Here is a 14,817-nt window from a genome sequence, read left to right as displayed (position 1 = left end):
GTGTTTTAACTGAAAACCATTCGAAAAGTGATTACGGTAAAATCTTTTGAACAACAAAAGAAGGCGCAAGTCATTGTTTTCGTTATGATTTTATCCCACTTTCCACTGTAATACGTAAGTCATTTCAGCTTTAAGCAAAAATATTACATTTCAATATTTATTTATGAGAATATATTCATTCAGTCACAGTTAAGGTAAAATATACTTGTGATGTAATATTTTAATGAAAATACCCGGTATTTAGAAATACAGTATCGTAGTTTTCTTTTGTTTCAAATTTAATTAACAAAGATTGATGTTTCAAATGTAATGAACATAAATTTATGTATCTATAAATAAACTTTAAAAAATGAATACTTTATGTTTTACATCATCCTGTGCTACCATACCATGCATTTGGCTACTTTGGGCTTGCTATGATGACGCAAGAGATCTGCCCTGGCAACTGTACCGACACTCACAGCTGGTGGTGCGTTGGTGCATCGTTTCCATTGTTTACTGGTAGTTACTGGTAAATATTTTTCAACCTAACGAAACTATTACCCGTTTAGAGGTCGACCCCCAATTTTTTGCCAAATAATTTGGTCTTAAAAACTCGAACTACACACAGGTATATACGGTAAATAAGGACATGGGGGCCAGGGGTTTTTTGGGAGGGGGGCAGCAAAAGTACACGGATTCTTAACATTCACGGGTATCTCTGGTACCTAACCCCCGCGTATGTTAAGGGCCGACTGTAATACTGTCAGACTAACTCTAACAGTTATGCCAATATAATCCTACACTCTTTCTTTTCAAGCTTAAATATTCTTTCTCAAATCTCATTATTATCTATACAAGAGTTTGTCTTTCATATGCATCTTAATCACTACAGGTTTCAATACAGTACCTTCATAGTTATCCCTAATTTTTAATGAGTTCACTCTCCAAAAACCTGTACTATAAAACTATTGTAAAGCATTCTAGTCACCATCAAGCACACTGTCAACTTTCCTTTCCTTGTATTAAATTCATCATCATCACAGTTTTACGGCCATTTTCCACACTCGTGTGTTAACCATGTTTACCTAATGGCAGCTCTCCATGCTACAGTCTCTTGTTGCCTCGCATCAGATTCTTATCTCTGAGTAACTCTCACGACCTCTCTCCATGTCACTCTCGACCTACCATTCCCTCTCCTCACCTCCATTCAAACTCATGCACCTCTTAACCCAATTCATCTTCCCCATTCTCTCCACCTGCCCTAACCATCTCAGCCAACTTCTACACAAAACCCCCATCAATAATCTCAACACCCTTACCTCTGAACAAGGTTACCTGTAAACGTTTGTTGTAACTTGTGTACCATTACAAGGGTTACACTCTGACTTCCAGTTGTGACCTTGAAGTTTGACAGAAATTTGAATTAGATGCTCCACACTTCTGTTTTGATACAACTGTCATACTTGAATACTGAGAGACATAAGTGTAATGTTCTATACATCATCTTTTTAGATGACAACAAGTGATGGGTGACTAGGTGTGCATACAGGGGGTCGGGGTGTTGGCCATCCTGCATTACACCAGGAATAAACTTGACTTCACTTGCATGAGACTTAATATTTTTCCTCAGGCTGATGTACACATACCTTGCGAGGACAGAGAATGTGAGGAGCGAACATTGTACCCAGATTGATGGCCGGCATAAGATTTTGTTTTTGGTGGGAGGCCACTCGGTGAAGCAGGACAAGGAGGTCATGCAACAGCTGGTAGTTTTCTGGTGGCAACAGGAGAAATAGAAGACGAAGGGCCTTGATCTGACGTGCACGAGTAAGTTCCTTTTGGTCACGGCTCATGTGTGGCTGTAGCATCTCTGTGAAGTAAACTAATTATCTGAGTGTGTATCCATTATATTATATATAATCTACAGTTTATTACTTGATTAAGACAACTTCCTGTAGTAATACACTGATCATTACTGGTAACTATACTTAACATAAACTACAGTACTTCCTGTAGTAATACACTGATCATTACTGGGAACTATACTTAACATAAACTACAGTACTTCCTGTAGTAATACACTGATCATTACTGGTAACTATACTTAACATAAACTACAGTACTTCCTGTAGTAATACACTGATCATTACTGGTAACTATACTTAACATAAACTACAGTACTTCCTGTAGTAATACACTGATCATTACTGGTAACTAAACTTAACATAAACTACAGTACTTCCTGTAGTAATACACTGATCATTACTGGTAACTAAACTTAACATAAACTACAGTACTTCCTGTAGTAATACACTGATCATTACTGGTAACTATACTTAACATAAACTACAGTACTTCCTGTAGTAATACACTGATCATTACTGGTAACTATACTTAACATAAACTACAGTACTTCCTGTAGTAATACATGTTAGGTGTTCTGGGTAATAAGTTCTATATACAGGAGAGAACACAAACACCTGTATAGTTTTGTAGGTTCGGTTTACTGGATAAGAGTATGTACACAGAGGGGGGGTAGCACTCCTCAGCTAGGCTCCTGGTCAACTGCTATAGACGACGTATGGCAAGTGATACATTAGCAGCTTCCATACGTCGCCAGGCACATTAATTAAGCATGTGGGATATGGTAATAACATTGCCACACGCTGCTAGCTAGGCTGAATAAATATAAATGGAGCACATACATAATATACATACATAATACATAATCCAGCATACATAATATACATACACCTCCCTCCCCCCTATACGCTCATAGCAAAGTCTTGAGCGGACCTCTTTTGGATCCGTTCTGAGCGTCGAGGGACTTCATCACTGGGAAGGGTATGGGACTCAACACTGGTGGCGGGGCCAGCAGAAGGCATTGTTACGGGGCGGAGAAAACGGCGGTTCCTCCACCACACACGACCACTGGGTAACCGCACCTGGTAGTCCGTGACCTGCCGAGACCCATGACTACGCCTACTTTGTCCCAACGTAGGGAGGGTCGGGTCCTGAACACGGACTTGGGTGCCGACACTCAACCTGGGGAGAGAACGGGCGTGGTCGTTGTGGCGACGACGTCCTGAACACGTTCGGCGGCTCGGCAATCCTCTGTCTTGGCCTGCCACTCCTTGGAGAAGGATTGAGGGTGAGCAGGGACACAAGAACGAAGGGGGCGTCCATACAAAACCTGGGCAGGGGAGCGTCCGGTGTAGTTGGGTGTGTTGCGGAGTTCAAGAAGACCCCGGTCGAAGGCCTCGCAGTCAATGTTCCCAGAAGGGGCCACCTTAAGGATGAGGTGCTTCAGGGATTTGACAGCAGCCTCAGCGTGGCCGTTGGACTGCGGGTAATGGGGCGATGACAACACATGCCGGACTCCCCATCGGTCAAGGAACGCAGCAAAGTCCCGGCTTGTGAACTGAGGCCCTCCGTCGGTTCGCAGGCGTACAGGAACGCCCACGTCACGGAAGTAGTGGCGGAACTTGCTGATGGTGGCGGCAGACGTCGTGTCATTACCGCACTTGATGACAACCGGCCAACCAGAGAGACGGTCGACGATAACAAGGAAGGACTTTCCTGACACACAGAAAAAGTCGGCCGACACAGACTCAAAGGGGCGGGTGGGGTTGTCGTCACTCATGAAGGGTTCCTGCTGCTGGCTGGGTTGTAGTACTTGGCAGGGCTCACACGCACGGACAACATTGGAGATGTCGGAGTTGATGCCGGGCCAGAACACAGTCTGTCGTGCACGTCGTTTGGTGGCCTCAGCTCCACGGTGACTGTCGTGAAGGCGAGCCAAGGCGTGGGGACGTGATGCAGCAGGGACAACTACACGTGCTCCGTACAGAACAAGGTCTCCGTCGCAGTAGAGTTCATCGCGGAGTTTCCAATACGGGAGCAGGGTGTTGTGAAGATCGTAGCGGTTGCTAGGAAATCCATTCCTCACACACTCGACAAGTCGGACGTAGGAAGGGTCATCTCGGGCCGCTGTTCGAAGGTCCTCCATTGCCTTGTCGTCATCTGGTGACAGGTCCGAACGAAGGGATTGGACGGCATGGAGAGTGACCACAGTCCTAACGGAAAGAGCGAGGTCGGCGTCGAGCACATGGTCTTCTGGAGTAGGGCGGCTGACAGGAGAGCGGGATAAGGCATCAGGGATGCAGAGCTCCTTACCAGCACGCCACACTGCTGTGAAGATGTACGCCGAGAGCTTCTCTTTCAGACGCTGGAGGCGAGGGTTCTCAACGGCGTCTAGCGTGTAGTGGTTGAGGATCGGGACAAGCGGGCGATGGTCGGTCACTAGGTGAAAGTGTTGCAGGCCTATGAGGTAAAACCTGCACTTGGACATCGCCCAAACCACAGCCAACAGCTCCAACTCAATAGTGGCGTAGCGCGTCTCAGTGTCAGAGAGGAAACGCGAGCCACACTGGACGAGCCGGAACTGCCCTCCACCATGATCCTGCAGTAGGGCGTATCCCACGCCATACAAGCGTGAGGCATCTGTCTGCAGAACTGTCGGCAAGGCTGGGTCAAACGTGGCGAGGACAGGTGGACGAGACAGGGCCTGTTTCACTTGCTGGAAGGCCTTGTCGTGGTCGGGGGTCCACAGGAATGTCCTCTTGGGGCTCATCAGGGGGCGAAGTGGTTGAGCAGCTGCGGAGATGTCCGACGAAAACTCTGCTAACTGGTTGACGAGACCGATGAAGGACCTCAAGTCGGTCAGGTTAGCAGGGGTGGGAAAATCCGTGATGGCGCGGACCTTTTCCGGGTCAGCTGCGATACCATTCCCTGAGAGGGTGTACCCACAAAAGTCAACTGAAGAGCTGGCCAGAACAAACTTGTCGGCATTTAGGGTAATGCAGTGCTTCCGGCACCTGTTGAGTACCTCGTAGATACGGCAGAGGTGATCCATATAATCCTCGTCGTACACGAGTATGTCGTCGACCACTTTCACACAGTTTGCCAGACCTTGTAGAGCCATATCACCTCGAAGACAGAAAGCGTCTCCTGTAGCGGCGAATCCCATGGGGCCACGGCAATAACTGTAACGTCCATGCGGGGTGATGAAAGTTGTGAGTGGTCGGTCTTCTTCGGCAAGCTCTATCTGCCAGTATCCACACAGGGCGTCCATCGTCGTGAAGAAGCGCGCCTTCGGGTTCACACTGCGTATAGCTGCAAAGGGCGTGGGAGAAGGGTGCGCAGGACGAGACACCTGGCTGTTGAGCTTGGAGAGGTCAGTGGTGATCCGAACACCACCTTTAGGTTTTGCGACGACAACCATCGGGTGACACCATGGAGACGGGTCATCGCCGGTTGGTGCAATAATTTCTTGGGCGACCATGGAGTCCAGCTCGTTTTTGACCGCCTCGCGGAAGGCCAGGGGAACCAGTCGAGGGGTGTAAATAGCGAAGGGCTTCGCGTCGTCCCTCAGGTGGATCCTCATGGGGGGACCTACCATCTTCTTGAGAGGCTTGGATTCCAGAGCGGACTTGGTCACCAGAACGTCGCTGAATTCCTTCAGGAAGTACTTCCGAGCATCCGAAGGAGAGGTGTCACTGGCAAGAGGCAGGGGTAGGGCGGCAGCAGGGTCGTTGCTGCTCCCTTTTTGCACCCTGTTGGCGTGTTTTACCTCAAGAATAGGTTTGGGGAAGTCCTGGGAGATGATGGCCAACTCTTGACAATGTCTGTAGGACAGCAAAGGAGTCGGGACACCGTTATGCACATCAATCCAGGCCTGACACGACCTGTTGCCAAAGGTGACTTGTGCTTGGAGTGAACCCAGGGCCGGGGTCATCTGTGAACCGTCTGCCATAAAGCGGAGATCCTTGGGGGGCGGTCCTAGATCACTTGGAGAGAGCCCCAAGCATTGCAAATGCTGGGGACCGATGACTGTAGCATCAGCGCCGGTGTCGGGCAACATCTGAAGACGGGATGACACACTGCGGTAGGTCACAATGACACTGATGTACTGGGGGACTTTGGTCCTGGGACGCGGGGGGGAGCACACATTCCTAATATGGCTCCAGCGTTGTCCAGGGTCGTCGTGCCTCTGATTGGAAGACTGTGGGCGGCCCTCTCTGGTGGAAGGGCGCTGAAGCTTCCGCCGACGCTGTCCCTTGGGTTTGTTGGAAGGGCAACACTTGTCATAGTGGCCCAGACGACCGCACACATTGCACTGGACGCGTTTGGCTGGGCACCGTACTGTGAGTGACCAGTGGCCCTTACGGTCACAACTGTTGCAGGTAGACTCAGCGGCTGGACACACCTGTGTTCCGTGCTGCTTACCACAGTTGTTGCAAAATGAACCGGGCGTGGACGTGGTGGGCGAAGGCGTAGGAGCAGACTTCTTGTCCTTCTTGTACCGGGAAACAGCGCGTACAGCTGTAGGGGGAGCTCGGATGGCAGAGGTGGCACACCTGGCAGCCTCATAGGAGCGACATATCGTCAACACATCCTGAAGAGAAGAGGAAGAGTCGAGGGAGGTGAGGCGTTGGACAAGTTCCTCGTCCTTAACACCCATCAAGATCACCTGCTTCAACTGGGTCTCCTCGCACTGCTGGTGGTGGCCTAGACATATATCTACCTCTTCCGAGGCTCTCTTAAGACGTACATAAAAGGCGTCAAAAGACTCACCCTCCATCTGTCTGCAGCTAAACAATTCCCTCCTGCGCAGAGCTTCATTCTGCTGTCCTTTGATGTGCCGTTGTAGAACGTCCAGTACCTCCTCTACAGACAACGAAGAGGTTGGGGGTACCTGCAACGTATGTTCCAAGACACGCTGAACTTCCAAGGACAGGCACATACGCAGCTGGATGAGTTGTTTAGGCTGAGACAAACTCTGGAGATCCACCATTGTAGAATAATCAGCCCACCGTCGCCGCCATTCACGAAAAGTCTGGAAAGTCACGTCAGGCTTCAAGATGGGCGGTGTTTGAGCTGCTGCTTTAGGTGGGGCTGGGGGGCGTGAAGGAAGCATGGATGAGGTATCTGAACCAGTCAGTACCGAGGCAGTGTTAGAGCCAGGGGCTTGGTTAACAGTGAGGCGAGATATCAAGGCTTCAAACCGTGCACTGTCTTCCACTCTCCGTTGGTGGTCTCGTTCTGCCTCTGCTTGCCTTCTGTGCTCATCCGCCAAACGTCTGTGAGCTTCATCCTCGCGTCTCTCATCTCTCATAAACTTCAGTAAAGCAATTATCTCTGGAGACAACGCTGAATATTGAGGTGAAGGACTGCGCGATGTTGTGGGGGCTGGAGCGTCGTGGCCGGCCTGGTCATCCATCTCTGTGGGACTATCATCCGCTTGACTCATCCAGGCGCTGGCTCCACGGCTACGTAAGGCACGAGACATAACTACTTCCTCTGTGTACTGTGTCTTAAATCAGTGTTGACCGGTCAGCCCGTCGTATCAACAAGATTTCAGACAAAAAATTAATTAAATACACAGATAAGTAGGTTATATATATAAAATATATATAATGAAGCCGCGCGGTCAGCAAGTGTTAGTGCATGTATGTGTGTGTGTGTGTCGGGCGGGCAAAGCGTCTCGCCCCAGCTGTGAGGGGGGGTGGAGGCGGCGCTGTGAGGGAGGGGGGTGGAGACAGCGAGTAGCTCAGTCACACTCTGTAAACGGTCAGAGGAGGGTGCGCTGAACTCTACACCCCACAAATGCCCAGAACATGCCGTATAACTTGGGAATCCTTTAAAACAAGGTCACACATGAATGGCACGAAACACACAATGCACTAAACACTTCACAGAAAATCACTGTCACTGACACTGCTCAAAGTTGCTAAATTCTTCGAGGGATGACGCGGGGGTTGACACAAGGCCACAAGGCGGGAGTCCATAAGCCGGCTTTCACAAACTTTGCACTAATCACTCGTAATTATCCAGTAAGATTACGCACTGCGCCATGTTAGGTGTTCTGGGTAATAAGTTCTATATACAGGAGAGAACACAAACACCTGTATAGTTTTGTAGGTTCGGTTTACTGGATAAGAGTATGTACACAAAGGGGGGTAGCGCTCCTCCCAGCTAGGCTCCTGGTCAACTGCTATAGACGACGTATGGCAAGTGATACATTAGCAGCTTCCATACGTCGCCAGGCACATTAATTAAGCATGTGGGATATGGTAATAACATTGCCACACGCTGCTAGCTAGGCTGAATAAATATAAATGGAGCACATACATAATATACATACATAATACATAATCCAGCATACATAATTTACATACAATACACTGATCATTACTGGTAACTATACTTAACATAAACTACAGTACTTCCTGTAGTAATACACTGATCATTACTGGTAACTATACTTAACATAAACTACAGTACTTCCTGTAGTAATACACTGATCATTACTGGTAACTATACTTAACATAAACTACAGTACTTCCTGTAGTAATACACTGATCATTACTGGTAACTAAACTTAACATAAACTACAGTACTTCCTGTAGTAATACACTGATCATTACTGGTAACTATACTTAACATAAACTACAGTATTTCCTGTAGTAATACACTGATCATTACTGGTAACTAAACTTAACATAAACTACAGTACTTCCTGTAGTAATACACTGATCATTACTGGGAACTAAACTTAACATAAACTACAGTACTTCCTGTACTGATCATCTTAGCATCAGCCAAAGTCACACATCCATAAATGAACTGCCACAACAGTGCCACATCCACCTATAACTTTTCTTGTTTCTCACTCAGTCATGATGTACAGTGTTGTGATCTTGTGTTTTCTCAAGTACAGTAATCTCTCTAATTTACACAACAATTGGTGCATAACAATTCCAGTATCAAGAATTTTCCGGTCACTCAGGATGTCTCCCATTACTGGGCATTATTCCTTAATACCAGACTCTTTTATGTTCACCTGGATGCCTTTTCAATTAAATTTTAGTGACACACTAGGGCACCACCCCAAAAAATATAACCCTCTCGTGCTGATGACGTGATTCACTCGCGTCATATTCATGACAAGACCAACTTCACGGTGACACAAATTGAGTCACCAAACTTAAAAAATTGGTTAAAAATTCAGTTTTCAACAGAATTGTGTCAAACTTTGATGCATCATAGTAGCAAGTAAGTTCTATCAAATAAACTAATTGGCAACTCTCAATGCCCAGAGGAAGGGAAGACCGGAATGATAAATGCACAGTATTATCTCAGCAGTCAGACCGTGAGCCGCGTCCATTTAAATTTCCATTAATCCGTGCAGGCTGCCTCAACCCCTGGATTACAGTGCTTACTCTACTCCCTGAAATAATTTATTTTTAGTGTTAGAGAAGTGAAGTGATGATTGTGTAATGAAATATTTTGTTAATATTTACAGGGAAAGTGTTTAGTTTTCAAAAAACTTTACCGTATCAGGCTATACAACCTCGTTATAGTGACAATGTCTCGGAAAAGTTTCTGAAAGAGGATGATTTTCTAGACTTAAATTTTACCAGTATTGTTCTCTTCGTTATACAAGATGCAATATAATTTATATCAATATAAAACATAGGCACAAAAATAATAGAAAATTATAAAAAACAAAGATTTTACCATTTGAGAATCAGTTTTTGCTATTTTCTCAAAAACTCTTGGTCATATCAGAAATCTGGTTACTGCATTGGAAATATCATACAATTCTGCTTCTAGCAGTGGATAGTACTTAAAAGGTTGACTCAGACAATTTTGAGCTGGGAGGTTGTGAACATAGTGGTGTGTATTTTGTTTCTTATGTTTATTAGAAGTGAAGAAAAGTACCTACTGTATATACAGTACTTGTTTTCTTTTTAGAAGGCTTATGTTGCAGATCAATCAGATACGAAGCCAAAGATATCTGGTTTGTGCCAATAAAAACAAGTTTGGGGGAGAAATTGATAAAGCAAAAAAATTCACGGTGCGCTGTCTCGCCTGCCCTGGGGGCCTCAGAGGTGTGATCTTGGAACTGGAAAACTTCAAACTTATCTCACACACAAGAGTGTTAAGTGTTCCCAAACACTATACTATAATACTTCCTCTTCCTTCTAATCTTTCTTCCTCTAACTCATAAGTCTTTCAGTCATGGTCTAACCATCTCAGGGGATGGACATCACTATAGCTCCTTCATTGCCACATCTTGCACCCCCTCATCTGATACACAGATGCCAGCATGGGAGGGATGGGGGGGCAGAAGATGGCAAGAGATGCAAGGGTTCCTGCAGTCTTAACACCATGGCCTTCTCATATGTTCACAAAGCTCTCCCAAGACCAAGACCACAGTGACAGTAGTGGCTATATGGACAACAGTGGCAGAAACAACACCAGATGGCTCAGCAGCAGATCCTTACCCCTATGTCCAGCCCCCTGGACCACCTGAAAATGCTCCAAACACTCCCTCTTAGACGTTTGTTAAGTGTTTGAAGGTTATTCTTGAGTTACCATCAGTTGACACAGCTGAATACCACAACTGTTGGAGCAACACTTCACAAGCTGTTATCATTGTCAAATGGAAGGGGAAGAAGTGTCCAGCCACTGTGATGCACATCCAATCCTTCTGCCACTACCAGCAGAACTTCACCTACTGGGACATGCCTTCTGTGTTATCTGTTCATGCAGGGGACACACCAAGGCTGCCTTCTGCAGAAACATTAAACCAAGATACAGGTTCTGCTCACCAAACCATTACTACAGCCTTTTTACCCAGAAAATCAGGACACAGAGGTGGTGTGGATCTTGCAGTTACGTCAATGCTGCAATTGTCATGGTGGCCACAACAATGACTCATGGTACTGTCCTAAATGCCCGTCTGTCCCCGGTGAAAACCACCATCCCAAACCACAACCTCTCTCAGGCCACCCTAGTCAGTTGACCTCCCTGGTCCCTCTCTGTTTTTACATGTATTCTTATGGGGGAAAATTCCTTGCTTAATGTTGATTGACTTTAAGTAGCACCACTTTGGTCCCTGAAGATAGGACTACCAGATGTTGGCTCAATTCTCTCTCCCTTCCCTCTTCACAGCAGGATGACCAATGCTACCTTTGAAAGGCTCCTTAACATTAAAGTCAATAAGTTATATGCAACACGTTGCAAGAACCTAATTTGTGTGAAACATTTATACATTACTCTGTACACAAAATTAAAGTACAGGGGGCCCTCCCCCCAAATTCGCGGATTTTATTTCGCGGTCCTCTATTATTCTCGGATGACACTCTGGATGTACCCAAGAATGTCTGTGAGTAGTTTTAAAGTTACCGGCATTTTCGCGGCTGGGACAGGGAGCCATTCGTTCTAGAGACAGTAATTTCCTTAATACAGTAGGCTCTCGCCAATAACGACTTCCACAATAACGTTTTCGACAATAACGGTAGGTTACAATAGATACCCATTTTCGATAATAACGTCTGGATTCTCTTGAATAACGGAAATTTCGCGGAAAGCGTCTGACCGCATCAATGATAGCGTTTGTTTGCCGTCATGTTGATGACGTAGTTGTCCACTCCACCTCACTCTCACTCTCACACACGCTCAGTGGAATACAGCGCTGCGCCCACGTGTGAGATTTTCGCCTCTATAACCAGTGGTTGTTAGGGTCGGTGATCAATAATGGCTTCCGCATTTTTGCCTGTGGGGGCTAGGGGAGGTGGTGGAGGGAGTGATTTGGGAATGACTGGGAACTTTTAAAGTGAGGAAATTGAACTGTCCTGAGTCTACAGTGCAAAATATTAAGAGGAACTTAGAGGAAACCAAGAAGAGTATTGCGCTGGCTAAAAATATTTCGGTAGTGATGGAAATGCGAGGCGAGCTATGAATGATAAAGGCGATAGAAACAGGTTGATAGTGATAACAGAGCATTTTCTTGTGAAATGGTTAACTTGTAGAATGAAAGACAGTGCAAGTCTTAGCGGCCCTCAGATACGGAACAATCATCACACCATCCACCTCAACAACTCCCCCAAGCTAAGTGTTATATTACTCAAACTCTTTATTTTGATGATTGAATAACAATTCTTTTTATTTCAGCGAACAAAAAGTGTTAGGGGGGCTTCAAGGGGAAAAATGGGTGAAATTCTTGTGGCGGCGGCGGCACCAATAAACCCTTTTTACATGTATTTTAATGTCACACAAATAATGTTTTCGCTAATAACGGTGTTTTTCAGGCACCTATTAAACGTTATTGGTGAGAGCCTACTGTATATTGTAAATATGTGTGCGTGTGTAGACACACACAAACAAAACACATATAAATAAATAATAATGAGAAAATACTCTCACAAATAATCAGAATTTTTTTTTATTAAAAAATCTGAGTGTACCCTCAAGTCAGTGCTTTAATAAATAAAGCACGGACTTGAGGGTAGACTCAACATTTTTAGTAATTTGTTTTTTATTATTTGTGAGAGTATTTTCTCATTATTATTTATTTGTATGTTTCTACACACGCACACATATATACAATACAGGCAAAAGAAATAATTGTCCTAAGGGCAAACATATAAATGGAATATACACTCTTTGTACACAAGTAAAAATGCCCCCCCCCCCCCCCGTCAGCAAATGTTATTTGCGGATTTCCTGATTCGCAGCCATTCTGAGAACCTAACCCCCGCGAATTTGGGGGGCCCCTGTACTTAGTACACTTCTTTCTTTTCCTTTAATATATACTTGTGTGTAGTTCTTAAATTTAGTCAAAACAAACAAACAAATAATTCTAATTGTAGTTCATTATTTATCAAAGTAATTGTACTATAACTGCATTCAATTATCTTCATTTGCCAATTGTAATTGAACATGTGGAAAGTAATTGTAACTGTTCTCCTCCCGATTCTCACCTGTTTCCTCCAGATGTTGGTACAGTATCCTCTGATACATCACCAGAGTCAGCTAATATATCACCAGTGTCAGCTGTGATACACCACCAGTGTCAGCTCTGATACACCACCAGTGTCAGCTCTGATACACCACCAGTGTCAGCTCTGATACACCACCAGTGTCAGCTCTGATACACCACCAGTGTCAGCTCTGATACACCACCAGTGTCAGCTCTGATACACCACCAGTGTCAGCTCTGATACACCACCAGTGTCAGCTCTGATACACCACCAGTGTCAGCTCTGATACATCACCAGTGTCAGCTCTGATACACCACCAGTGTCAGCTCTGATACATCACCAGTGTCAGCTGATACACCACCAGTGTCAGCTCTGATACATCACCAGTGTCAGCTCTGATACACCACCAGTGTCAGCTCTGATACACCACCAGTGTCAGCTCTGATACACCACCAGTGTCAGCTCTGATACATCACCAGTGTCAGCTCTGATACATCACCAGTGTCAGCTCTGATACACCACCAGTGTCAGCTCTGATACACTACCAATGTCAGCTCTGATACACTACCAATGTCAGCTCTGATACAACTTTTTGTATACAAATGTGAAGGACTAAAGATAATAAGGAGAGCCTTACACACTCCTGTCCTGTCATCTTGTTCTTACCAGCTATTCTACAGTGGATGGAATAATGTCCCTCTGTTAGGAGTGGTTCAGGCAGGTCAGCCAGAAAGCTTTTGAGGACTGAAGCACAGTCATGGGCAGAGTACGTGCCATAATCGAGGTTCAGGTCACCGCCGGCGTTGAGCAGAGCTTTTAATTCCTGTTGTCGACTCAAACTTCCACTCTTTCTGAACAACCCCTCCTGAGTGATGTCTGTAAAGATAATATTTAAAGATAGAGAGAAGATCGCTGTCCCTCATTATCTCAAGATGGGAGAAGCAACATTAAAAAGAGGTAAGTGGGAGTGGAGAACCTGACAAGACAAATACTTTTGACAAATATTAACTAAAACATACAAAATAACAAATTCACTCCATTTTTCATAAAACTTTCTTTGTCAAGATCCACTTGATAAAAATTCAGTAATGTAGATACACTGGAACACTGTCTTTAACACTCTTGGGATTTTCATATGCAAATTTGCATATGAACTCAAATATTACAATAAAATAATTTTATGTTTGCATATGAATGGCAGATATGCAAGAAGCACATTTGGCAGCATCAGTGTGATCTGGCACCTGTGTAGACTGCCTCTAAGGTTACGACAGTGACCACACCAGTTGCCCTTTGTGGTTCAACGACACAGGATGTAACCTTGACCTACATTTCCCACCATTTTTTCGTGACTTGTGCCTATTTCTCGTACATCACAGTGATTTAATTTATTCATAACAGTGTTGTGATATTTTTTAACCATATCTCGTGTTGCTGGTGAAGGTGGAGGGGTGGGAAAACGTATAAAGGAAAAGACCACAATACGATACAGTAGTGTGGTGCCTACTGAGGCTTCTCCCAGTGTCCCTGGCCCTCCTAGTGCAAGTGATCGTTTGTCTGGCCCTTCAGCAAGCAGTCCTAGTCTGAAAGGAACTGCCCGGCATGTTGTTGTGACAAAAATAAAAGAAAATAAAAATGCTACACGTGTGGCATCTCAGCCATCGCAGCACGGCTTACCTCGTGACCACTCATCTCCCTCACAAGTGCGCACTACCCACTACCCTTACCTCGTGACCACTCATCTCCCTCACAAGTGCGAACTACCCACTACCCTTACCTCGTGACCACTCATCTCCCTCACAAGTGCGCACTACCCACTACCCTTACCTCGTGACCACTCATCTCCCTCACAAGTGCGCACTACCCACTACCCTTACCTCGTGACCACTCATCTCCCTCACAAGTGCGCACTACCCACTACCCTTACCTCGTGACCACTCATCTCCCTCACAAGTCGCTACCCACTACCCTTACCTCGTGACCACTCATCTCCCTCACAAGT

The 14,817-nt window shown here is 45.5% G+C and overlaps 1 protein-coding gene across 1 annotated transcript in view; it reads right to left on the bottom strand.

The window, feature by feature from the left end:
- Positions 1–14,817, bottom strand: part of LOC121863685 (rho GTPase-activating protein 19-like) — a 61,536-nt gene that overhangs the window by 26,447 nt on the left and 20,272 nt on the right. Inside the window, exons 4-5 of the mRNA XM_042362427.1 lie at positions 13,482–13,691; positions 1,629–1,852 (exon numbers count right to left, since the gene is read on the bottom strand). Of these exons, the coding sequence (XP_042218361.1) occupies positions 1,629–1,852; positions 13,482–13,691 (434 nt within the window). The remainder of the gene's footprint in view (positions 1–1,628; positions 1,853–13,481; positions 13,692–14,817) is intronic.

Source organism: Homarus americanus, unplaced genomic scaffold, assembly GCF_018991925.1.
Source record: "Homarus americanus isolate GMGI-L3 unplaced genomic scaffold, GMGI_Hamer_2.0 scaffold11028, whole genome shotgun sequence".
Classification (NCBI taxonomy): Eukaryota; Metazoa; Arthropoda; class Malacostraca; order Decapoda; family Nephropidae; genus Homarus; species Homarus americanus.
Note: the sequence above shows the minus strand (reverse complement) of the source record. Positions and strands in the feature narration are given on the sequence as shown.